Here is a 27,096-nt window from a genome sequence, read left to right on the forward strand (position 1 = left end):
ATTCTTCTTTTCTTGTTTTCCTCACTCATCAGGGCGCTGTCATCCCAGGCCCACCGTTTTTATTTGGAGCGTGTATAGTTCTTACATCTTTTCTGGTTGCCTTATTCATCCCTGAGTACAGCAAAGCTGGTGGAGCTCAGAAGCACAGCAGTGGCAGTGGCAGCCTGGCCAGCTCCCCTGAAAGAGGCACGGGGGAGGACGTTGAGCCACTGTTGCAGGACAGCAGCATCTGGGAGCTCTCCTCTTCTGAGGAGCCTGGCAGTCAGTGTACCGAATTGTGACCTCGGCAGGAAGGGGGATCCTGCTGAGCACGACCCACCTGGGACAGCCCCACCTGGGACAGCGGCGGAGAGAGCTGCGCTTGGAGCCTGCGTGGTGCGGGCGGGGGAGTTGAGCAGCATCCTTCAGGCCAAAGTCTGATGAGGGACTCCATCCTTCAGTTTCCTCCTCCTATTCCTTTGCTTGGATTCTCTCTTCTGTTGTGCATTATTAGAACAAGGTAAGGTTTGAAATAATTGCAAATGATGTGCAACCCTCAAGGTTATCTGGATTCCAAACTTTGAAGCTCAGATAATAAAGGTCATAACTCTGATGAAAGGATAGCTTTTCTTGAGTAACCCTGGAGGTCAGGGCAGACTGCAGGACCGCTGTGGACTGCTGCCTCTGGCAAGATTTCAGGTGAAGATCTTTATTTTCCCTCCTGCTTTGAGCTGTTTTCACATGCCCAGAGGCGTGGTGAGTGGCCACTGCAGAGTCACTCCATATCAGGGACCCGCTGCCTTTTTCCAAAGGTCAGACAAAAACTTAGCTTTTGTTCTTGTATTTCCTCTACTTTCTATGCTTGGCTGAAATGAAGATTGGCAATGTTGATTAATGATTATCTTTTCTAGTTGGAGGCATTTTTCTCCTACATTTGAATCAGGTAGAACTCCGATTTCTGGGTGCAGTGTCCTGGTCAGATGTGAAGTGTTATTAGAGAAGACACAGGCATCACGTGTCCTAGCGGCGACAGAGACATTGTGGCGGGCGCTTGGAAGAACCGCTTTGAGCAATGGGAACCTTCCTAAGAGTAGATGAGTTAGTGGCGGGACACCAGTGGAGTTTACATCCCAGCTCAGACTCCTAATCGTTTCTCACCATCCTCCCACGGCCTGCTTTCCCAGCGGTTTTCTCACGCTTCACACTCCTGCCTTAACTGCTCGGCAGTGTGCGTTTCTTCCCAGTTAATCTTTTCTCTCAGTCTGTTTCCTGAGTTTTGAATCTCATAGGAATCTGCACATCGAATTCCTTTCTGCAGTGTGAGGGTTGGGTGAAGCTCAGTTTCACAACAAGTGTCTTGCTAACTTTTCAAGGTGTTTTATGGATAAAGAACACTTTACAGATTTATATGTATTTTGCTGCAAAAGTAAATGGACCATAAACTAGGGCGTACCATTAACAGCACTCCTCTGGAAGTTTTATAGTATGAGATATATGTAGATATTTGTAAGGGATTTTAATTTTTTTGATGGGGTGCTATGTTTATCTTGTATTTATAAATGTAATGAAGGTATTGACAAAAATATATACAACTTTTATAAGATTGTTTACTGACTGAATACATTTAAAATATATATATTTTGAAGTTCTGTTCTACCATGGACAGAGATAACATATCTTTTTACTGTTGGGTTTTTAGGTTATGCTTCCTAATGCATAATAAATTTGCCATGGATACTTTTATGTCTTCGTGGGATTTTTTAAAACCAGTATTTTTCAGACACACAATATCTTTTGGTTTCTCTTGCTTTATACAGATGCACACAAACCAGCAAGGAGAGAACTTTGCATAGCTGCCGTTCTCTTCCCTGCAGCTTGATTGATTATGTGGCCACTGAGCTGTTTTTTAACTCGTATGTCTACCTGTGATACATATCCTTGGGCCAGAATCTGAACATGGATTCTCTGTCGTGTGACTCAAGTAGCCCTTCCTGCAGGGCCTCCGTCTGTAGCAGCCCTGCCCTCGGCTGTGGAATGATCGCAGAGGAGCACTGGGTCCCGGATGGAACCTCTTTCCTTGCGCTGTGTCAGCTGCTCATTCCCCCTTGATAACATGGACATTATGTTAGCCAAGAGTAACTTCATTGGCCTCCTCCCTCAGCACCATGCCGAGGCTCAGATGATTAGGTACACCTCACCTTCCAGTGTACGTGGGCTGCTCTGGCTGCAGGAGCACTGCTCTCTCAGGCCCCCAGGTACAGGGAGGAGCCCTGCTCTCTCAGGCCCCCAGGTACAGGGAGGAGCCCTGCTCTCTCAGGCCCTCGGGTACAGGGACGCCTGGAGGCTGTGACAGACCTCTGGTCCCCGCTTCCAAAGCCAGGCCTGCATTCTGGCTCTGAGTGAGCACCGTGTACTGTCCTTGACTCAGAGCAGGTGTTACAGCCATGTAATACCATCCTGTTAGACTTTGGGGCTTTGTTTATTTTGAATTAAAAAAATATTTTTTTTTGCACAGGATACCTTTTTTTGTATAAATATATATTTATAGCTTAAAATTAATTACATTAAAATAGTATTGTGGTGTGATTGGAGTTCAAGTAAATTTCTACATGCTAGCATGTTGATTGAAAAGCTAAATGTGAATTCCACTTACTTTAGTTCCTCGAAACAAAACACATAAAGGATTTGTATGCAGAAACCATAAAACTAATGAAATAGGACCTCAGTGCGGTAGCCTAGCTGCTAACGTCCTCATCTTGAACACACCGGGATCCCAGCAGCACCACTCCCCAACCAGCTCCCTACTTGTGGCCTGGGGAAGCAGTCGAGGACGGCCCAAAACCTTGGGACCCTGCACCCATGTGGGAGACCTGGAGGAAGTTCCTGGCTCCTGGCTTCGGATCGGCACAGCACCGGCCATTGCGGTCACTTGGGGAATGAATCATCGGACGGAAGATCTTCCTTTCTGTTGCCTCTCCTCTCTGTATATCCTTCCCAATAAAAGTAAAATAAATATCTGACTTTCCAATAAAAATTAATCTTTAAAAAAAACTGATGAAATAAAGACAGCCCGTCCATGCCAGTAGATTTTGTGGAGAGAATTTGCTAAACCAATCTGTAGAGCTGTAGATACAGTTTGTCCTGTTTTTCCTTATCAAGTCATTCTGTTATTTATTTATTTATTCACTCACTCATCCATTACAGACTACCTGAGACAGTGTCCACGCTAACAAGGAGGCTGATCCGGCAAGACCACACAGCTCTGCGTTCGGCTCGTTCAAGGAAAGTTTTTTTTTTTCTTTAATTGATTACATTGCATTATGTGACACAGTTTTATAGGCACTGGGATTCCCTCCCCACCCCCGCCCTCCCATGGTTGCATCCTCCACCTTGTTGCATGACCACAGTTCAAATTCAGTTGAACTTTCATTGCAAGCATCTACCAAGAATAAAGTCCAGCGTCTTAGTGTCCAGATAAGTTCAACGGTTTTCAAGGAAGGTTTTGTAAGGATGGTTTAATGGGGAAAAGGCGTATCTGTGAGTGTGCTGTTGTAGTCCTAACGGGGGAAGCCGTGAAGACTCGAAGCTCGTGACAGCTCCACTTCTTGTCCAGGATGGCTTTTCCGCGGAGAACCTGAGGGAGGACTAAGAAGTTGACAGCCAACGACTCGGTTTTGCTTCCCTGAGTGCTGAGCCTTTGTAGCACTCTTTCCCTCGTTTTGTGGGATTTCTGAGGTGTTTCAAGTCCAAGGTTGAATCTGGTATATGAACAAGTGACTCTAGGTTTTGTTCAGCTTGGGGTGCAATTTGCGTTAAGTGTTTAAGGAACTCCGAGAGAGAGAGATTAGAGACAAGGCACTGAGACTTTTCACCTTTGTTTTCTCTGTTCCCCAGCAGTGAGGTGGTCAATTCCAGCAGGAGTTACGATTCACCTGTAGTTCCCTGGCAGCCTGAGTCGGCACAGGCGGGTGTGGGGCACGGGGCATTTCCATAGCAATACCACTCTTCCTCAATCTGTGCACAGCTTCCAGAAAGCACTCGATCAGTTACAGAAGGGTGCTGGGAGATGAGCGCTATCAGTCAAAGTCCAGCTTCCAGGGAGCCGTCGGGCCTGAGGCTATTAACCAAAGATGTCTGTCTTTTGCCTGTTGAATGGAAACACCATCAATTGTAAAGTGTGACTGATGAGGGGCCTGAAGAGAGAAAAAGAAATGTTACAGTGGGTGACTTCCACAAAGCGTGGCCACTCACACCAGCCGGCAGGGAGAGGTTCGTCCTCCAGCTGGTACCCTGATACTGAATAGCACCCCCATTCCCTCACTGAATGTGGCTGTTACATTGGCCAACGTGGGCAAGACCGGGTTCCTGGCAGAACACTTAGGCGGTGTGGCCAGAATCTTCAGCTGAAGTCGTTTGCCATGGCACTGGTTACCGTGTTCTAAAGGCCCTTCCTAAACAACCCGCCCGGGCTTACAAACGCCTTCCACGGCCACTGCGCTCTCACCTTTTCTGCTGTGGAGGCCCTAAGCTATGTCCACCCTGAGGAGCAGCTGGAGGAAGAGGAGCAGGAGGAGAGAGGGCTGCCCCAAGCTATGTGGACCCTGGGGAGCAGCTGGAGGAAGTGAGAGCCGCAGGATCTGAGGGTCACTCGCTTGGAAAAGCACCAAGAGGCCCGGGCACCCCCCCTTGCAGGACTAGACTCCTGAAGAGTGGGTGCTTACACTTGCAGAAGCATGGTCTGTTTTTATTTTTTCTCTGGCTTTGCCGAGAGCAGGGCACGGTTTTCTGGCGCCATCTACTGCTTCCCCGCAGTACCGGCCTGTGCTTCTGATCAGTTTACAGTAAAGCACGTGAGGTCAACGCTTGTGCACAGGAGGTGACCTACACCGTTTGTCGAATACATCCTTCCTAGTTATATATTCATAGGAGAAAGAGGGGGGACACTTAGCTTCTATCTGCTGCTTCAGTCCCGAAATTAGGTCCCCTCCCCAATGCCTGCTGGGGCCGGGGGAGCAGTGAAGGCGGGAGCCTGGTCTCTCACATGGGAACTAGGAATCCCGGCTCACTTTGCTTTATCTCCAGCTCCCAGTGTCTGCAAAGCAGGAAGCTGGAGCTAGGAGTGCCAAAGCCAGGCATCCGATGTGGGACAGACACTCTTGGCCAGCGGGTCAACCGTCCACTCTGATGATACCATTCCGTTGCCCATGCGTGCTAGTCACCTGGTCACTGTGGAGGGATGCTGGTAATTTCTGTACTCCGAACTCAGTTCCACGAATCCTTCTGCTCATAGCGTCTGAATTCCATTAACATCGGGGAAGTGCAAATCTCCTCATTTATGCTTCGTTTTTCAAGAATTACTTTGGCCACTCAAGTTTTGTTCCTTGAAATTTTATATGAATTTTGGATAATTTTCCAAATATGTGTCCTCTGAGATTGTGAGGAGAATCACATTGAATCTTTAGTTACTTTCCTCTATAGTACTCGTCTTAAAATAATTATTACATTGTAAGTATTTAAGTTTTCTTTAATATTATTCAGTAATTATTTTGTAATTTTCAGTGTGTCTTTCCCCAATATAAGCTTAATCAGAAGTATACCATTAGGTTTGACCTTTTTTTTTTTTTGAGATTGACTTTATTTTTATTGCAAAGTCAGATATACAGAGAGGAGAGACTGAGAGGAAGATCTTCCGTCCGACGATTCACTCACCAAGTGACCGCAACAGCCTGAGCCGATCTGAAGCCAGGAACCCGGAACCTCTTCCAGGTCTCCCGCACAGGTGCAGGGTCCCAAGGCTTTGAGCCGTCCTCGACTGCTTTCCCAGGCCACAAGCAGGGAGCTGGATGGGAAGTGGGGCAGCTGGGATTAGCACTGGCGCCCATATGGGATCCCGGGCAAGCAAGGCGAGGAGGACCTTAACCACTGTGCCATCGCGCCAGGCCCCATGGGTTTTTTTTTTAAGATGTATTTTATTTTTATTTGAGGTAAATTTACGGAGCGAAGGAGAGGCAGAGACAAAGATCTTCCATGTGCTGGACCTGCACTTGGGACTCTACCAACAACACCTGCTGGCCTGATGTGGGGAGGAAAGTACCCTCCTTCACTCTTGGTGGGGGTATAGACTAGTACAACCACGACGGGTCAACATGGGGAGCGTTAACAGAATTGAAAATTGATCTGCTGTATGACCCAGCTATCCCACTCCTGGGAATATATCCATAGGAAATGGAATTTGTACATGAGAAAACAAGAATGTCACAGACTAACACACAGGGACCTAAAAAGTTTATAACATCTTAATAAAATCAGAATGTAGTAAAATTATCCCATATTTTTTTATTACAAAAGACTATTAATGAAATTGCTAAAAAAAAATTTTTTAATTTCAAACTTTTAAAATAATTCAAGTTTTTAACATTAACAAAATTTAGGGTCTAGGGTGGTGGCTCAGTGACTAAATCCTCACCTTGCAAGTGCCAGGATCTCATGTAGGCACTGAGATTGTGTCCTGGCTGCTCCACTTCCCATCCAGCTCCCTGCTCGCAGCCTGAGGAAGCAGTCAAGGATGGCCCAAAGCCTTGGGACCCTGCACCCACCTGGAAACCTGGAAGAAGCTCCTGGCTCCTGGTTTCAGATCAGCTCAGCTCTGGGCATCGCAGCCATTTGGGGAGTGAACCAGTGGATGGAAGATCTTTCTGTCTCTCCTTTTCTCCATAAATCTCATTTGCCTTTCCAATAAAGTAAATAAATTTTTAAAACAAAACTTTAACAAAATTTAAAACATTATAACATTATTTTGAAATTTTGAAAATTGTATAAAATTTTAATTAGAATCTTTGTAACATCTTGAGAAATGTAAAAAATTCTTCAATATTTTTTGGTTTCTTAACATTAATCAAATACAATTTTATTTAAATTTATAAGATTTTTATAAATCAAATTTATAGTTGAAATTTTTTCAACTTATAAAGTTTCAAAATTATTTGAAAATTTTGAAATGAATGCAAAATTTAAATAAAAATTTTAGACTACCTTAATAAAAGAACCACAGTACCATTTCCCAAGAGATTTTTTATTTCATAAAATTTTCATATGATAAAATTTTACATCATTTTAATGAATTCCAAATTCTTTTTTTTTTTTTTGAAGATTTATTTTTATTATTTTTTTATTGGAAAGGCAGATATACAGAGAGGAGAGACAGAGAGGAAGATCTTCCGTCCGATGATTCACTCCCCAAGTGAGTGCAACGGACCGATACTATGCCAATCCGAAGCCAGGAGCCTCTTTCGGGTCTCCCACGCGGGTGCAGGGTCCCAAAGCTTTGGGCCGTCCTCGACTGCTTTCCCAGGCCACAGGCAGGGAGCTGGATGGGAAGCAGGGCTGCCGGGATTAGCACTGGCGCCCATATGGGATCCCGGGCGTGCAAGGCGAGGACCTTTAACCACTTGCGCCACCGCGCCGGGCCCATGAATTCCAAATTCTATAAAGCACTTAAGCATTTCAAACCTTAATACATTTTTCATTAACATAAAATTCAAGCTATTTTTTGAAATATCAAAAATTAGGCAAATTTTATAAAAATTTACTTAAAATGTATTATAACATGAAAATAGACATGTAATAAAATTCTTACATTTCATGTTTTTAATAGAAAATTTTCCACAAATATTTTTGAACTGTCACAGTCTGTAAGTCCTTAATTTTGAAAATATTGATAAAATTTTCATTGATTTTTTATATTATCTTTTTTTAACTCTTGAAATTTTATAGAAGTTCACTTAAAATTTTTTTTTCTGTCTGTCTCTCTCTCTGATTCTGCTTTCCAAAGAAGAAAGAGAGAAGCCTAGAAGACAATTTCTAAAAGTGCAACAGCGAGGCTGATTTTAAGTTCTTAGAGACAAAAAAGCAGTTCTTACAAACTCAAGAAGCAGAATGGGAACATCTTGAACCTGTTACACATCCAAATGACTAAAAGATAGATAGTTTAGGTTGGGAATTTGCATCACAAATTATTTACACTTGTTGTGCTCAAGTGGCCAGGTCTCTAACCTCCTAGCTGAGGTCATCTGCTATTTCAGTGCTAATAAGATACAGTATCCTGCAGGGGTTCTTGAGCACACAGTGACTAACTTTGTATCTAACTTTGGTTCCTAAGAGAGCTGTTATCTTTCTGACAGTGATAAGCAATCAAGGGTGAGGATGAAAGCAAAACCAACTCCCTGCACACACTGCAGGATTGAGGCTGGTCTTTCTTATAAACGTGTACTATCTCAGCAAATATCAGATTCATCAGCCAGATGCAGTGGGAGGTGCCACGTGGGCTCAGAATAACAGGTTAGTAGATCATGGCTGTCTCCAGATTCAGAAATCATGGCTTAAATTCCAATCGGGTCACTTGTTAGTGATGAAACTTAGGGGCAAGATTCTTTGTATATCTTTCTCTACTTACCTATAAGGGGATACCACACTGCCCAGCTCAAAGAATTGGTGAGAAGATTTTTATTTTTTTAAAATCAATACCATCTTCTGCAGTGTTCATTGTTCGATAGCTCTCAAGGATTTTCAAAATTTCATAAAAATCTTGGAATTTAATAAAAACTCAGTAACTAATCTTATTTAACTAAAATTTAAAAACATATACAATTTTGAAAGTAATTATACTACAGTTTTATTTTAGTTAATGCGTTATAATTTTTTTTTTATAATTTGGGCACCAGTTTGAGCCCTGGCTGCTCTGTCGCCAATCCAGCTCCCTGCCAACGTAGCTGGGAAAGCAGCAGCAGATGGCCCAAGTCCTTGAATTCCTGCCACCCCCATGGCGGACTTGGAGGAAGCTCATGACTGCTAGCTCCTAGTTTCAGCTTGGCTAAATGAGCTAATGAGAAGAGGTTATAAAGGAAAGGTGCCGATGCGTGATTGCCTGGCAATAACTGTCACAAAACTGTTAGAACAACACTATAGAGAGAGCCCCGTTTCAAGGGATTTTTTTTTAATTTTTATTAATATAAAGAGAATGTATTATATGAATTCCATAGACACAGTTCCAGGAAGACAATCACACTTCCCTTATACACTATGTATGATACTTCGCATTCTCTCACTTAATGTTAAAAAATCTATACAGAGGCCTGGTGCGATAGCCTAGTGGCTAAAGTCCTTGCCTTGAACACGCCGGGATCCCATACAGGTGCCGGTTCTAATTCCAGCTGCCCCACTTCCCATCCAGCTCCCTGCTTGTGGCCTAGGAAGGCAGTTGAGGATGACCCAAAACCTTGGGACCCTGCACCCACGTGGAAGACCCAGAAGAAATCCTGGCTCCTGGCTTTGAATCAGCTCAGCTCCAGCCATTGCAGCTGCTTAGGGAGTGAATCGTCGGATGGAGGATCTGCCTCTCTGTCTCTCCTCTCTGTACCTGACATTGCCATCCCTTGTGTCCAGCATGGCTTCTCTCGCTCTTCACAACACAACTGGGAGTTCGCTGTGAATATCAGAGATGGGTAAAGGGAGCAGGGCTGACACCAACAAGCGTTGCTGCCTCTTCTGCAGCAGCGCCAGCGTCCACACGGCTCCCTTTGTGATGTGCTCCATTGCGCTGGAGTTAGGCCCAGCAGAAGCAGGTGCAGTGGCCACGCCTACAGGAGTCAAGTATGGGCAACCCGGGAGGATGCTTATGAGAAACAGAAATTCCCATCCTGTTGAGGGGGTTTGGGAGGGGCAGCGCAAACACCTCTTAATTTCTACAGTTCAGGCTCCTCGCAGGGGGCTAGCCAGACCTCGGAGTGTGTAGGAGACAACACACTGACAATCCTTGACAAGTGGCTGGCTGGAAAATGCATCCCCTGGGTTGACTGCCGCAGCGATGGATGTCCCTACAGTCATGTAAAGAACAGAATGACAAGGAATCGCAGGATCTGGCAGCAGAGGCAGATCCTGAGGTAGACAGGATGAAATACACATGGAGCAGGGAAGGACATTGTCCACACAGCACTGGAAAACGGCGTACCAGCACCTTCCACTCCTGGTAGGTTTTTCTAGGTCAGCGTTACTGACGTTTCCAACAGCATTGAGTTGCTGGGAAGCAGGTGCTTGGGGCCTGGGGCAACACAGATGAACACCAGAGGCTCCACTCTTCTCCAAGTGGGTAAAGACCCTTGCTAGGGGGAGCAAGCCCCTCGGGTGCACCTCCTCCCGTCCCCCCAGCGGCCAGCTGCACAGCCTCCCCGGCTGAGTTCTGGTCCCTGTTTAGCCCTGGTGGCTCCTGTCCTGCTGAGCCACAGCCCCACTGTGGCCCTATCAGGCAGACATCAACCACAGTGAGGCCTCAGTTCTCCAGGCTCAACAGTGCTGTCTGAGTTCCAAGGAGTGTTTAAATTATTCAGTGAGAGGAGTCATTGTCTTTGCCTGTGAGTCTGCTCGCAAAGAAAAGCAGTCGAAGCAACTGGCCATTCGTTTGGGGCACAGCAGCCCTTCCCTGAGCCTCTGCTGGGAGCTTGCTGCGGTTAACATGGCTCCATATCCTTGAGCTGTCAGAGGGCACTTTAATTTAGAATGCTTCTCCGAAGCTTTTGTCTTGTTATCCTTTATAACTTACAAAAATAAGACATTTGTTAATGTCTGCTTTAAGACTGTAAAATGATTCTGCCACCATGTAAATAAGATTACCTACTGCAAAAAGAAAAAAAAATGTTTTTTCCACTTTCTCTATTCGCGGGGATCCCCCTGTAAGCCGTACCTTCAGTCCCGGCATAGCTCGCACTTCTAGAAGTACATGACCACAAGGCAGGAACCCGTGTTCCTCAGGAGAGCACGAGGAGTCACTACTCCAGGGAACCTATCAGAGATCTGATTTAATCAGCACCTCATGGCTTCTCCAGTCTCAGATGGCAAAACCTGTGATGGGAAGTTCGAGACTGACTGAGGCCTCCGGTTTGCAGAATAAGGTCACTACGGGATATTACATGATACCAGAATTTGGACAGGACAAAATACATCTTAGGCATAATCCACAACCCATCAGCCAGGGTCTCAGCTCCATCCTTGCTGGAGACCACACCAATGCTGCTCACAAGAGCCGGGTCCTTGCTCCTTGGAAAAGGAGATCTGGGAAAAACTCGTGTTGATTTCTTTGCCTCGTTTTATGGCAGAAACCAATAAAGGGTTGATCTACACATATGCTCCAGCTCTAAGACAGGAGAATTTTCAGGAGTGTATACATAAGTCATGATCAGACAGAAGCATTTTTAAATTCGTATAATGACTTCAGAATTCATTCACCCAGCTAATCAATTCAGTATATGCACTAAAATAGAATTTTCCTGTTATAGAATACAGTCCACGGATGGGTCACACATGATTTTAACAGATGAGATAGAGCATCTTTTAAAAATTTAGAAGTCACCATGGCAATATTAAGTTTAGCAATTTCAAAGTCCAACAGGCAGTGTATTTTCCCCATGCTTTAGTAAGCATCTGTAGCAAGTGGATGTGGGTTCTCTAACTGCAATGCAATTAGAACTAGAACCTTGTAACTACAAAAAGCAATTATGAAATATGCTCCGTCCATAGTGTGATTATTTCAAACCTGAATCTGTCCAAGTGATACTTTTTTTTTCAACAACTAGCTCTTACTTGAAAGAGTGGTAGAGAAAGATACTCCGCTCCCCAAATGGCCGGGAGAGAGCCACTTCACTCCCCAAATGGCCACGAGAGTCGGGGGCGAGCCAAGCTGAATTCTGGAGCCGGCCAAGTCTGCGACACTTGTTTTCGCTGCACTGCCTCCTCCCAGGCACATTATCCTGGAAACCAGATCAGAAGCAGAGCAGTCGATCTGAACTACTGGCGCTCGGAGATGGGAAACCGGCACCCGAGCAAGCATTATTAACGAAGAGAGCGCAACAAGCAGTCGTCAAAGCCGTGCGCAACGGAGGATTTGCGGCGCTGACACCCCACAGACTAGAGCCATCGTGGTCTCCGTATCCTAACAAAGAGGCGCAGGGAATTGTGGGAAATGTAGTCCCACCCTCCCATGACTTCACCAGGGCAGGGCCCAGGGAAAACTCTTCCAGATTCCTTCTGCGCATGTGCCTCCCCGCCCACTCCCGCCATCTTCCTCCAGGAAATTCCAGATGCTCGGCTCTGTCCACGGTGTTGTGCGGACTCTGCGGTTGGAGACCGTCCCGGAAGGTTGGTGAGGACAAAAGAGGATCCCTGCAAGCCTTTTGTGGGGCGAGGGGGGCTCCTGGGAGGCGGGATGGCCGCCGTCCTTGGACGCTGAAAAGCCAGTGGGTCTCCGAGGGGGGCAGGATCTGGCATTGAGGTACGGGAGTGGCGGATCTGGGCTGGATCCCAGAATCTGTCCCCAGGGTCAGAATTGTGCCGTTTGGAGCTGGAGAAGGGAACGCTCCGAAGTGAGAGCACTGCCAGGAAACAGGGAGTGTCCCTCCAGCGTACATAGAAGCCGCTTCGAGAAGCTTTGCTCTAAAGGAACGGTTCAGCCAGGAGAGAGGGTGGCTGAACAGATGGTGAGGGGTGGGTGAACAGATGGTGTGAGCGCGCAGTGTGTGGAGTGTGCCCTTGTTCTGGCTGGGAGGGAGCCTGCCACAGCCGCGTTGCACATGGCTTTATCCGTCTGTAAGGTGACCGTCTTAGCCACCGCAGTGGATGCCTGGAAATTTCCAGAGAAATCGCTGCGGAATACCGTGCACACCGAGTCTCCCGGTGTTGTGTTGCATCCGTGGGCTTTCATGGGAAAGTTCTGGTTTCTCTCTTGTGAGTTCCGTGCCGCCGACGCGGGGGACGTGGCTGGTGATTCCATCAGCTTTGCGAGAAAGTAGTTCTCGGGCTGTTCAAAGGAGGAGGCATCTTGGATGGAAATTCCACCTGCAAGAATAGCCCCCTGTCTGGAACCGTTTCCCCAGTACTTCAAACATAGGCGCAATGTCCTAGAAAAAAGTGAAGCTCCTGGCTCTGCAGGGCCCAGAGTGGACAAGGCTTGATGGGTGTTGTGTTGTAACACCCTATAATCTCTCAAGTGGTGATCTTGCAAGTTCTCGGAGCAGAGTTGATAGTAGTTTGGAAAAGGTAGGGAAGAGCCTGGGAGATTCCTCGAGGGGGTTTGAAGGTGTGACCTGCGACAAGGAATAATTGTAAAGTCTGAAAAATCTGTCTACCCGCTGCCCCAGGCTCCTCCCTCAGGGTACATCCGTGCTGCTCGCAGTATTTCTAGAATCAGGACCTGTCTCCCTAGTCTGTCAACACATTTTAGTTTCTAGAGAGTTTCTAGAGATGTGTTTATGTCTGAGGGGTTTTTTTTTTTTTTAGTATCTCGGGGAAGATTTGTCAGGATATTTCCATCTAAGAAAGATGAAAGATGGCCCAGCATTACATTTTTTATAAATGTCAAACACACCGTTTCTGGTTGGTTAAAAAGGCGTGTTTGCTTTTGAGATCAGGTTCAGGGACTGTAGTGTGTTTAGAGCAGGTGGTATTTAAGAAGTTTTCCTTGAATGTGCCTATGGCTTGTCTCCCAGCACTGAACTGGGGATTGTGTGAGCCTGAAATGTTAATAATACAGATTTTTCTTACGTCAGGAAGAAAATCATTCCCACTTCTGTGGTTTTCTGTTCTTGGCAACAGCAAATTAGTGAGCTAAATTTCTTGTTTTTTTGTTTGTTTATCTGTTTTGTTTTCAAATGGCACAATAATCACACCTCGATCGCAAATTACCTTTTTAACATATAAGTAAAACACAACACAGAGATCACGTGTAAGAATGTTTAAAACGCCGTCGGCTCAGGCCTCTTCCGACAGTTTCTGCGTGTGATGCACAAGGCCTTTGTTAATGCCCACGCCTCGCCAGCGTCCCTCTGCGTGACATTCATCGTGTCTGTGAACACTTGGAGGTGTGATTGTGAAATTCCGTTGATGGCATTGGGCACATGATTCAATCTTTTCTCCCCTTTTCGCCAGTATGCATCGGCAGTTTATGTGCAAAACCCACCAATTTTGATAGTAACACTTTGTCATTGGGCGTCAGCATTCTAGAACAAGCTCTGCGGACAGATCCCAAGATCACTCAGTGAACCGGTGCCCAGATGGGGGCTGGGTCTTTGAAGGTGGTGTGACCCACATGCCAAGTGGTTTATGGTAGCTAGGTTTGGGGTAAGGCCTCTGTGTCCCACAGGCAAGTCCCATGCTACTTCATAGGATAACAGTATCCTTCCCTCCTCCCCCCCAGCCACTCCCAAAACATGGAGCTCAAATAAGCAAGTATTTTGAAAAACTGTGTTTTTTGTGCGCGAATGCCCATGGCTAAATTTAGTGAATGGCAAAACTCAAAAATCATTGTGTGGTAGTCCCCAGTGAGGGCGTATATAAAGGAAGATGTGTCTTTTGGAATAATTACTGGGAAAGTAGACTGTCTCACGACTATTTTCCCTGGGTAATCTTTAGAGGGAAAAAAATCATATTACAGTATGGATTTTTTTTTTTTCTGAAATTGGAAGGAAGGAGTATCCTAATGGAAGTATTAGAAATGGGCCTTTGAGGGTACCTCTGTCTAAACAGGAAAATGGCTCATACTCTGCACACGCTGATCTTGGTATCATTCCAGTTTTAGTATCTGTGCTGCTCAAGCAAGCTCCTATCTTTGTTTCAATGTTGCAAATTTTAATGGTAATCTGACATTCCTTCCGGTGGCATACTATAATTTATTTGCACAACCATCTGTAAAAGTTTTTCATTATTTCTTGGCATTAATATTTGTTTTTATAAAATCAGCGAATATGTTTTTTGATTGACCTAATGATAACTTGTGTACATCAATTAATCAAAGTGTGGATTCTCTTTCAATGATCCCCTTTAGTTATGTGAGTCTGTTTTCCTACAGAATTTTTTTGTATTCTTGTATGCAGTGAATGAATCTGTTGTCCCCTTTAATGGCAGTCCTGATTTGCCCAATAGAACATGGCGTCAAAACAAACGGTTTTCTCTCTAACAGAGTCCTCACTTCTTTCCTCTTGCAGGTAGAACTCTAGAGTCTTCACACCTGTTTCCAAGTGCAGAGAAAACAATGAATCCATCTCCAGTAAGTTGCTTATCTCTCGGTTCATTTTTATGCTACGTTTTAGCAACATTATAAGGATTCCTTGATTAAAATGGGAAACAAAAGTAAATAATATTTGCTGTCAGAGAAACGGACTTAAACAACATAGAGTTTGCTTGGCTCTAAGCCCTTAGAACCTTCTAGGTTGAGTGCTAATTGAACTTTCTGATACCATAGCCAAAAAAAAGACGGATTTTGTTACCTGATTTAAATTGGCCCCTGAGAACATGCTAAATTCGCTTGGGCTATTTAGTCTGAAACTTTTATTGGTTACGTCGGTGTAGTGGACGGTGTCTTATTACCAACCTCGAAATGGACACTTAGCAACTCTGCTGGAGGAGGAGGAATTTAATCCTTAAAAAACATATTATTCATTCAGGTTTCTCTGATCTGAGTGTCAGATCCTGTCTGCTTTTGTTTTTGTGCTTCTGTGTGTTTTCCCCCAAATGCCTGCAGGGAGCATAGACTTGCTGTCAGTGTGTGGTCCCAGGCAGCGTGTGGAAGGTTGTGACTTGTTCATGGACAGAGCCAGACAAGGAGAGACTCTTGGACTAGCTCTCCATGTATGTCCCTCAGCTAGTCTGATTGTAGATTTCACTACGGATTGCCCACAATGACCATTTTTGGGCAGATATTTCCATTGCTCGTGTGCACTGCAACCCACTGCATGTAGTTTTAATTTAATTCAGTTCTTCAGAAGTTTACCAGTCACTTAAGTTGCAGTCAATTCTTAAGACTATTTTCAGATCTTTCTCTTCCCAGAGTCCTCTGCTGCGTTTGTAATTACTGCCCCTGTTCGTCACTTGGAAATTCTTCTTTGATAGTGTTTTTCATTATCTCACTGCTGTTTTCTTTTCTCAGAATTAATATACAGTATTATTACCAAACTAACCTTGACCAAAACCACTGAAATTTAGTTTTTCCTAGGCTCCCTTCTTCCTCAGGTTCTATGTCATCTGGGGCCAACTCCTGATGTTTTTGTTTATTTGCTTTTATGTTCTTTATAGGAAAGAGAAGCTGGTCTCAAAAAGAACTATAATGAGTTTATGATTTTTGCATTCAAGTTGTTATACAATCCAGGTGATAGGAAATTTCCAGAAGGATAGTTCTATTTATGATGCTCATCCGCTGCACAGTCGGTCAGATAGGTGCTAATTCATAGTGGCTTCTGAAAGAGTTAACTGCAGTAGAAGTGGCAAATCTATCTGATGCGACACATATTTTTGAGAATTGAGCAAATAGGATTATGTTTATCTGCTGGTTCACAAAACACGTTCTTAGGGCCTGGTGTGATGGGTCAGTGCCTAAATCTTCATTGTCAAGCCTTGGGATCCCATATGGGTGCTGGTTGTGTCTAGGCTGCTCAGCTTCCCATCCTACACACCCTACTTGTGGCCTGGGCAGAGAATGGCCCAAAGCCTTGGGACCCTGAATCTGCATGGAAGACCCGGAAGAAGCTCTTACTTCCTGGTTTCAGATCAGCTCAGTTCAGCTCCTGCTGTTGCAGCTGTTTGGGAAGTGAACCAGCGGATGGAAGATCTTCGTTTCTCTTTCTGTCTGTAAATCTGATCTGCCTTTCCAATAAAAATAAATAAATCTTTTTTTTTTTTTCCAAAAACAGCCTTATATAAATTTTAAATTGCCAACATTTTGATGTTTGTTTTTCTCATTGATTGATTTAGTTTGACTTTGCATTATTGGAGAGTAAAGAGTGGATTGTGATCCTCAGTTCATTTTGCACTGGGATATTGAATCTTTGCAGTTTTTTAAATGAAGATAGTCATTGTTTACAAGATAATTACGATGTTTGGGGACTGATCTGTTTATCTTGACTTTATTGTGAAGTTTTACTCATTTGAGAGGCAGAGACCAAGAGAGCTGCCTCTTTCTGGTGCACGCTTCAGATGTGCACAGGGACCAGGGCTGGGCCAGGTCAGAGCCAGGACTCACCCAGGACCCAGGACTATAAACCAGTTGAACCATTGCTACCCTAGGCTGCCCATTAGTAAAAAGCTGAGATTGGGAACAGAGCTGAGATTTGAACAGTGGCACAAAAATGGGCATCCCTGTTGGCATTTTAGTTGCTAAATAAAGCATCCTTTGGGTCTTTCTCTGAGAAGTGTGGATATTCAAACACCCGATTTCTTGAATTTTCTGTGTATCACTTCTGAATGTTGAGTTTCTGTTGCAGTGGCGTCTCCCCACCCTTAGTGATGAAGTTCATGGGTCCAGCCTATAGACTCGTAACATTCTGTGTTTGAAAATTATCTTTTCTGATTGTCTTGTATTTTTTTTTTCTGGGATTCTCAGAATGTCAGGGGCAGTGATGTCGTTTCTATTTTTTCCAACTAATGACACCAATCTCTGAAGTTTTATATGTTCAAGAGGTGGGTCAAATCTTATTCTCACTTCAGAACAATGGAAATCTCTTCATTGAAATATTGTTGGTCCTTGTAGTGAAGGGAAAGAAAGCAGCGATACAGTTGTGATCCCAGAAGTGACGCAGTGACTTTCGCTCTCACTTGTCATGTAAAACTGGGTGATCTTGCTCGAGTTCCGGGGTCAGAATGAGTGTATATGACCTTCTCAAAGGAAACAGCACTGACATGCGACAGAGGTCACACATACTGGAATTCCTCCCCTTGCACGTGTACCATAAAATGGTCTATAGCTAGAGACACAGCTGTCTACCACTTTGCATTCCAAGTCCAGATTCCCCAAATGAGATCAGGAACCAGATGGCGTCCAGGTGTGGCTTTTTTTCATCTAGGTCTTGGAATCTAAAAAGAGAAGTCACCCAACTCTTCTATACCAAATGTACAAGGGTAGGGCACGAGTCACAAAATTGGAACAAACCTTGTATGTGAAGAAAAGAAAGAGGAGTGAGTGGAAGAGTCACTCTCAAAGGTAGTATCCCACTGCAGCGTGGCGATTTTGAACTTCATGGAGCCAGCGATTTTAGTGTTCCTTGCCCTTTGAATGGGACACAGATTCAGCAAGCTCCTGTGAGAATTTCCGGTTCCACATGACCACATCTTCCTGTTCCTTTTCTTCCTTGTTTGTGAACTGGCCTTTTCCCTGACTTCAGCATTGTCATCTGGTTCTGCCGAGTGCAGTGCTTAGTAAGTGACATAGTCTCTTTTCTATCCACTTTCCCTAAAGCCTAAAGTCTATAAGATTATTTGACTTAAACAGCAACACTAATATGAATTACTAATATTATTAATTACTAGTATCATGAAACATATATGAGGGGGGTCATCAAAATCTTCATCTAAAATGCATCTTCTGGCAAAACTGCGTGCATTTTCATTTGCCTTTTTTGTTTATTGATTTGTTGGAACACATTTGCTTAGTACCTAGCGATATGAAATTAAAAACTAGGGAAAGAGCTTAGGCTGAACTGTCATTCTAGCCACCAAAATAAACAAATAAACAAATGAGTGAGGACAGAGAGCCTGTCCGAGGCATTGGACTTGCCAGCCAGAGTGCTTTCGGTTGGAGATTGCCACATTTTGGTAAGGAGGAAGCAGAAAGAAATGGCCAACTCTGAGTCCGTATTCTTATGTTGCCAAGGTTAAGCATTCAGATTGATCACTGTTTTGGCCATGCTCCTCAGTGTGGATTGTTCTAGATTGCCGCATCAACTTAAGAGGTGGAACAGCCAGACTCAAAGAAGGCTGTTCCCTTAGAATAAAGCAACACTCCTCCAATCACGTAATTTCTGACTTATGTTGTCTGGCAGAAAGCTTTATCACAATTTGGTCTATAAATATGATGGAATTCTCTTTGATTCTATAAGGTGTATACCCATAACCTACATGGTGTAAATTTTTAAATACAATTTTGTTTGTGAACAAGCAAGATACAAAATTAATCATGAAAATCAAATCCACTCATGAAGTTTTCAGTAGACTAAGTATATTTGTCTAAAAGTTATTAATGCATATACATTTATTGAATATTTTGAAGGATTCTTATAATTCACACTCCAAGAGTTTTTTTTTAATTTAGATTTTCATTTTAAAAGCATTACATAGTACAAATTGCATTGTAATATTTTACATTGTGTGTCTGAAGAAATAAACATATACATGCTAAGGCATCTGTTTTCTTTTCAAAAAGTCATATTTTAAAGGTTTAATACTTATTTATTATATTCATTTTTATGTAGCTATTATATTCATGCATATTTTTCTTGAAAGGTTATTAATATCACATAGCATGGGAGGTCAGTGATCATAAAGTGGGGAAAGGGGAGTATGATATTATGTAGATCATGTAATTCTCTGAAGACATTATATATATACACCAGATAATGTGATATCCACACATTCTTATGCTTTCCCTGTATTAATTTCCATATGTGGGAAGAATCATGAAGTCTTTGTTTAGTTCACTTAGAGTAATGATTTCCCATTCCATCTCTTTGTTGCAAGTGTTAGAACTTTATTTTTTTAAATAGCTGAGTAGTATTTCATCATTTTTATATATATATGTCACATTTTTATATCCAGTTAAAGTTTTACACCTATATAACCAATTTTTAATTCATCATGAACTCTTAGATTTTTATTTATTTATTTATTTCCTAATTCATTTGTGAAAAAGAGTTACTGAAAGAGGCAGACAGGCTGAGCCAAACCATTTATTCAGTCCCCTTCAAGATCCAGGATTGGACCAAACCAACGGTGGGAGACCATGTCTTACTCCAGGTGTTCTGCTTTCTCGTGGGCACTGTGGCAAGGACCTGGAATCAATCCAGGGACTCAGTGTGCGATGGGGCCGTTCCAACAGGCACCTTTACTGCAAGCTCAAATGCCTCAAAAGTTAAGAACTTTTCTAAGTATCCTTACACATACCAGTTCCCTTGCGTCAACTATTACCAATATTTGCCCATTGAATAAGACTACTACTATAACGATAGTATTATTGTTAGTGATGTTTCTTTTGTTTTGTTGATTCAAACACCTTGTCCGCCATGGATCTGGTTGGTTTTCGTCATTTCCGTTCGTATGTCATTGGTCCAAAGCCTGGAGAGGAATGCACACCTGCTCACGTGATTCCCTTACGAGGAGTGTGTACCAGGATGTGTTCCTTCTGCACAAAGGCTTCGCTGCCGTTAGCTCTCATGGCAGTTCCACCCGCCTGTTGTGTGTCGCTGGTTTCCCTTGCCTCGTGATCATGAGAACATGTTTGTGTAGAAGATCTGAGTAGCTCTGGCCTTTGGGTAAAGTTGGCAAGTGTTCATGTTTATGTCTTACTATGAAACGGTGAGTTGTTTTGGGAATCCGTTGTTTTCATTCTTTTCTTTCTAGGAAGGCGAATTCCAGATATCGAGGGAAATGATTGTAGTCTTTTCTAGAACCACAGCATTAATACCAAAGCAAGATATTTTGGTGTGATTTTCTCGTTCTTACGTGATACCGAGCGAGCTGAGTAGAGGACAGACACAGAAGAATGCATTCCCACTCTGCTGTGTGACTCCGAGCTGGTATACTGAGTGTTTAAATGTGTTGTCGTACAGGTATTTGTGTCATTTGAGGATGTGGCCGTGTCGTTCACCTGGGAGGAGTGGCAGGAGCTGGACAGTGCTCAGAGAACTCTCTACAAGGAGGTGATGCTGGAGACGTACAGCAGCCTGATGTGCTTGGGTGAGTGGGACTGCCGGTCACTTCCTGTTTGACAAAGAAATCGGCACTGGAGTGTCAGTTAGGTGCACGATTCCAGGCCACGAGGAATGTAAGAATGCTCTGCATTCAGCAAGGGGTTCCCATTGTTGAGCTTCCGCAGCTCGCTCCTTGTCATTCTGAAAGGTCCTGACTAAGCAGTTTGGCATAGTTCTGTGTTGTTTCCTGTTAATAGGATGTTGCATTTCCAAACCAGAGGTTATCCTCAAGTTGGAACAGGGAGCAGAGCCATGGATTGTGGAAGACCCCCTAACCCAGAACCTGCCAGGTGAGTGCATCCTGGGCGGGGAGGCTGGGTGGAGGGATGCTCAGCGGAGGCTGCCTGTGTCGAGCCCTTCAGAGGCCAGCCCTGTGCACAGCTGGCTCCGGAACCAGATGCAGGCCTTCCACAAGCTCCAGAAAGGGCCCGTCTTTTTTGGGTGTCCTTACTAATCAATATTTTCTATGATACACCAACGATCGGACTGCTCTCTGTCTCTTCTTAGATGTTTTTCTCGGTCAGCTGCACTGTGTGTGTTCTCTGCTCTTTCTCTGTTTTGTGCTCTGTTATCTTCGGGGCCGGCCTTCGTGTATTTATTCTTCCAGTGCTTGCTAATAGCACAGCTGATAGGCACTGATCTTCAGCAGCAGCTGTGTGAATAGCCCTGGAATGCACCAGATGTGTCTTCACTTAAAGAGCATTCTCTTAAGAGGAAAAGCAGTTATTGTTTGCCAGGACAATAGAATAGGGAAAAACATGGTGTGTGTTCTCTTTGGAAGGATTGTGGAAGGAGGGCATTTTAGAGACCCACAAATTGTTTACCTTGGATTACCTTATTTTGATATGAAAATTTTCTGAATTCACCATGTAACATAGGGGGGTATAAAATACAATATAGACAGTATGCATTAATATTGTTAAAAATAAGTACAAAGGGGCTGGTGCTGTGACGCAGTGGGTTAGATACCCACCTGTGGCACCAGCATTCCATATGGACACCAGTTCAAGTACCAGCTACTCCACTTCTTTTTTTTTTTTTTTTTAAAGATTTATTTTTATTATTTTCTCATTGGAAAGGTGGATATACAGAGAGGAGGAGAGACAGAGAGGAAGATCTTCCGTCCGATGATTCACTCCCCAAGTGAGCGCAACGGTCGATGTTATGCCGATCCGAAGCCAGGAGCCTCTTCTGGGTCTCCCACACGGGTGCAGGTTCCCAAAGCTTTGGGCCGTCCTCTGCTGCTTTCCCAGGCTACAGGCAGGGAGCTGGAAGGGAAGTGGGGCTGCCGGGATTAGAACCGGCGCCCATATGGGATCCCGGGCGTGCTAGGCGAAGACCTTAACCACTTGCGCCACCACGCTGGGCCCAAGCTACTCCACTTCTAATTCAGCTCCCTGCTAATGGCCTGGGAAAAAGCAACAGAAGATGGCCCAAATCCTTAGGCCCCTGCCATCCATCTGGGGGATGCAGAAGAAGCTCCTGGTTCCTGGCTCCGGCCTGGCCCAGCCTGGTCATTGCAGCCATTTGGTGAATGAGCCAGCGGATGGAAGATCTCTGTATCTCTCTGCCTCTGTAACTCTACCTTGTTAAGTAAATGAACAAATCTTTTAACAAAATTATAGATCAAAGCTAATATATTTATAAAATATATTTATGTTGAATATATAATATAAATAAATAACATTTATGTTAATATTTTAACAAAACTATAGCTCAAAGCTAATATATTTATTTTTAAATTATTTATTAAATTTTACTTAAAAGAATAACAGCAAATGAGACAGAGAAACAGGGCCTGGCACAATGGCTCAATTAACTAATCCTCCCCCTTGCAAGTGCCAGGATCCCATATGGGCACCAGTTTGTATTCCCAGCTGCCCCACTTCCCATTTAACTCCCTGCTTGTGGCCTGGGAAAGTAGTGGAGGATGACCCAAAGCCCTGGGACCCTGCACCTGTGTGGGAGACCCAGAAGAATCTCCTTGGCTCCTGGCTTTGGATTGTCTCAGCTCCAGCTGTTGAATGACAGGGGAACAGACCAGCCCCTGAGTTGCAGCAACAGCAAGAATTGGACTTGGTCAATTCCATGAGTCCAGAGCTTAGTTCGGGTCTCCCACAAAGGGTGGCAGTGGCACAAGCACTTGAACTATCATTGTATGCTTCCTAGTATGTGTGTTAACGAGAAGCTTCACTGGCAACAAAAGAACCAGAGTCCAAACCAGGTACTCCAAGATGGCAGGCAGGTAGCCCAGTCGGTGACTAACCTCTTTGCAAATGCTCGCCCCTGAATTTGCTGTTTAACGCCTAACTATATTTTCTACTTGAGAACATGAGGCGAGAGATCTAGGAATGAAGTTTGTATGATGCGTCTTCAGAAATTTTGATGCCAAGTGGGAAGCAGCACAAAACCTTAGAGAATCTTGATCCTGGTGTTGGCCAGGAGCCAAGAGTCTGGCCCGAGTCGATCAGCAGAGCTAAAGGTCTCAGGTTGGTTGAGGAGTGCATCTTAAAGTTAGTATTCTCCAACTCTACATTCAACAGTATTATTTCAAAATCTGTATTCCAAAATCATTCTAAAAATTAAAGAGATAAGGGTAGCAGGCCAAATCTTGTGCCTGATAAGAGTCTGAGAAGCAAAAGATGTCAACTTTCTTTGGGGATATAATGATTGCTATTTTAATGAAATGTGGGGATGCGAAGATCGGGTATTGGGAGAATTGCTACAAATGCCTACCGCCATTGCCTGGGGAACCAGAAAGGTGGGTGAACATAGGTGCAGATTTTGTTCCTAAGCCTGTTCCTGTTTAAGTGACAGACACAGAGGGGCCTCCTGCCCCCATTAAGGTCTGATCCACACCTTTGACATTTTTAATGCTGAAAGAAGAGCAAAAAGCATGAAGAAAAATGTAGAGAAAGGGAATGGAGAAAATGGCTGATAAAATGTTCTCAGCCTCATACTACAGGCAGGCAGTAGATAAATATTTTAACTAACTAGCTTCCCATTAGTTAAAAGGAAAACTAAAACATAAAACATCAAGATTTCACATTGGAAAATCTGCTCATGTAATTTTACATGAATATAATGTAATGTAATAAAGTTTACTAGAAGTAAAACCATTTATTGTCATTAATGGAAAACTCTTGTTGATATTTAAGCATTTTATGTCACTATGATAGGAAGACACTTGTTATAGACTTATTTACCGGAAAGGCAGGATTACAGGGAAAATAGGGCAAGACAGATGGTGGGGTGCAGGGGAAAGAATGTTCTGTTCACTGGCTTACTCAATTACCGCAATGACTAGGTTTAGGTCAAGCTGCACCTAGAATGCTGGAACTAACCTGTTTGGGTGATAGGGCCCCGTGCACTTGGACCATTTTCTGCTGCTTTCCTGGGTGCATTAGCTTAAACAGGATCAGAAGTGAGCAACCAGAACTTGAGCCAGTGCTCCTGGTTCAAGAAAGAAGCTTCCAAAAAATATTTACTTTATCAGTTCATTTGAGACAGTTAATGGAGAGAAGAGACAAATCTTCCTTCTCCTGATTTACTCCCGAAATAGATGGAATGACCAGGGCCGGGCCAAACCAAAGTCAGCAGCCAGGAGCTTCTTCCGGGCTGTTCATGTGGGTGGCAGGGGCCTCAGGTCTTGGGGCTGCTGCTGGTTTCCCAAGTGCATCTGTAGGAATCTGGGTCATGCGTGGAGCAGCCAGGGTTCAAATCTGTACCCATATGGGATGCTAGCTCTGCAGCAGATGAACTTCACCCATGGTGTCACAGCACTGGCAACAGGAAGAAACTATTTAACCTTTGTATGAGTATTCCAAAAGGAATACTTAGCTGATGATAAATGTATTTTTTTTTTCTCATTGCAGTTATCCAACAAATAGATGACCAGATTGGGACCAGTCGTGAAATTCAAGACATGATTATGTGGCAAGTTTTATTCACAAACAATAGCACGTCAGTCAAGGAGAGGGATGAATTAGGGGAACCACTTAATTTAAAATCCAGCCATATGTCAACATTGATAATGAAAGATGGGAATTATGCAGGAATGGGGCCTGAGGAATACAATGCATGTCAGAGCACTTTTCTGCTTAATGAGCATGATGATCTGTGCTCTGGAGAGAAACTCGATGGCTCTATTGTCCCTTGGAAATCCCTCAGATATTGTGAGTATCCCAGTCAGCATCAAAGCATCCAGACATTGCCACACATTTTTGAACACAGTGTACAAAGAAATACCTTCAACAGCGAAGCAATGTTCTATACACACAAGTCAGATCTTATAGCACATCAGGGGACACATACAGGAGAAAACCCATGTAACTGTAGTGATTGTGAGAAACCTTTCATCTGTAAGCCAAACTTTACTGTCCAGCACAGAATTAGCTCGTCGGAGAAGTCCTATTGGTGCAATGAGTGCGGGAAAACGTTTTGCCGCAAGTCAAACCTCCATCGCCATCAGAGGACTCACACGGAGGAAAAGAACAATGAATGCAATAAATGTGGAAAAAGCTTTTACCAGAAGTCAGATCTTATCATTCATCAGAGAATTCACACCGGGGAAAAGCCCTACGAATGCAGTGACTGTGGGAAAACCTTCTGCCGAAAGTCGAGCCTCCGGACACATCAGAGACTGCACACAGGTGAGAAACTATACGAATGTAAAGAGTGTGGGAAAACCTTCTTCTATAAGTCATCTCTCTCGCAGCATCAGAGAACATTGTACGAATGCAAAAAGTGTGGGAAGTCATTTTACCACTGGTCTCTGTTCTGTAGGCATCAGCAAACTCACACAGGGGGCAAACCCTATGAATGTAGTGATTGTGGAAAGAAGTTCTGCAGGAAGGCAAACCTCATCATGCATCAGCAAACACATACTGGGGAAAAACCCTATGAGTGCAATGAGTGTGGGAAAACGTTCTTCAGGAAGACGAGCCTGAGCAGGCATCAGCAAACTCACACAGGGGAAAAACCCTTTGAATGTAACGACTGTGGAAAAGCCTTTTATCTCAAGTCAAATCTACTTATCCATCGCAGAACTCACACGGAGGGGAAAGCTTTTCCGTGCAATGAATGTGGGAAAGCCTTTTACCAGAAGTCATACCTGATCATCCATCAGAGATCTCATACGGGAGAGAAACCGTATGGGTGTAATGAGTGTGGAAAAGCCTTTTCCCGCAAGTCAGGCCTTGTTAGGCATGAGAAACTTCAAACAGTAGGAAAGTCCTATGAGTGTAAAGAGTGTGCCAAAACCTTTTGCCAGAAGTCAAACCTCAGGATTCATCAAAGAATCCATGCAGGTAAGAAAATCTATGAGTGTAAGGAATGTGGAAAAGGCTTTTGCCAGAAGTCGCATCTCAACAAGCATCAAAACATTCACCGGAGCGGAGGAGACACTGGGACCCAGGATGTGAAGCTGCCCATTGGGATGCCTCCATCCCATATCAGAGAGCTAGTTGAAGTCCCAGACGCTCCACTTATAATCCAGCTTCCTAATAGTACACACGGGGAGGCAGCAGATGATGTCCCGATGACTTGGGTGCCTGGCAACCATATGGAAGACTCCGATGGAGTTCCGGGCTCATGGCTTCCATCTGCCCCAGCCCTGGCTGTTGCAGGCCTTTGGGGAGTCGACCAGCAGATGGAAGATCTCTCTCTTTCTCTGTCTCTCCCTGTCCCTGTCACTCTGCCTTTCAAATAAATAAATGCATCTTTTTTGAGGGGGAAAAAAAGATTCCAGAAGAAAATAAATGAATGTAATGAATATTGCAAAAACATTTTCTTATAAAGTCAGACTGAACTAGTTGTTAGCAAAGTAACACAGAGGAGGCACTCTGTCATTAAGATGGACAAGCCTGTCAGAAATGGCACTCAGCAGGTCGAACAACTGTTTTGGGAAGGAGTGTTCCTGTATGTGAGAAACTGGCTGCGTGATCTTCAGTGTCAACTCTACTCTTAGACTTACAGCCTGCATGTTCAACCTCCCCTTCCTAGTAATAGGTCCCTGCTTTCACATATGTAGCTTAGGAACAGGTAAGCATCAGACTATATTTCAGATACTACCTTCACCATTTACTCATAAGTTTGGCTGCCCGTCGCTACTTCTGCTGTGCGACAGAGCGGCTGTTGGGCACAGATGAGTCGCAGGGCTCCTCTGTGTCAGCCGTGAGGCTCTTTTTCCTCCAGCCTTGCATTCCGAGTGTGTTGCCTAGGGAGCGACACTCGGTGACCTTCCTGACCGTGGTCAGCACAGACTTGTTTGTGCATGAGCCTGGAGCTGCTTATAGGGAGTCTGTGTTTATCAGGCAAACATGCTGGGAGCCAGGGGTCAGCA

The 27,096-nt window shown here is 44.2% G+C and overlaps 2 protein-coding genes across 4 annotated transcripts in view; both read left to right on the forward strand.

The window, feature by feature from the left end:
* MFSD14B (major facilitator superfamily domain containing 14B) overlaps positions 1–3,269 on the forward strand; it is a 33,176-nt gene extending 29,907 nt beyond the window's left edge. The window contains exons 12-13 of one of the 3 annotated variants that reach the window (XR_005884752.1): positions 33–499; positions 3,184–3,269. Coding sequence is in view for 1 of the 3 variants with exons in the window: in XM_040988854.1 (XP_040844788.1) it covers positions 33–281 (249 nt within the window). In the remaining 2 variants the exon portion in view is untranslated. Of the gene's footprint in view, positions 1–32; positions 2,031–2,756; positions 2,775–3,183 lie in introns of those variants that run through there. The other 2 variants (XR_005884753.1, XM_040988854.1) reach the window with 2 other exon arrangements.
* Positions 3,270–11,180: 7,911 nt separating this feature from the next.
* LOC121162047 (zinc finger protein 510-like) overlaps positions 11,181–27,096 on the forward strand; it is a 136,597-nt gene continuing 120,681 nt past the window's right edge. The window contains exons 1-6 of the mRNA XM_040988855.1: positions 11,181–12,165; positions 15,006–15,067; positions 20,613–20,739; positions 20,951–21,043; positions 24,629–25,484; positions 25,539–25,929. Of these exons, the coding sequence (XP_040844789.1) occupies positions 12,108–12,165; positions 15,006–15,067; positions 20,613–20,739; positions 20,951–21,043; positions 24,629–25,484; positions 25,539–25,929 (1,587 nt within the window). The 5' untranslated portion in view covers positions 11,181–12,107. The remainder of the gene's footprint in view (positions 12,166–15,005; positions 15,068–20,612; positions 20,740–20,950; positions 21,044–24,628; positions 25,485–25,538; positions 25,930–27,096) is intronic.

The sequence above is a fragment of the Ochotona curzoniae genome, unplaced genomic scaffold (assembly GCF_017591425.1).
Source record: "Ochotona curzoniae isolate NIBS_2020 unplaced genomic scaffold, NIBS_Ocur_1.0 contig_50, whole genome shotgun sequence".
Classification (NCBI taxonomy): Eukaryota; Metazoa; Chordata; class Mammalia; order Lagomorpha; family Ochotonidae; genus Ochotona; species Ochotona curzoniae.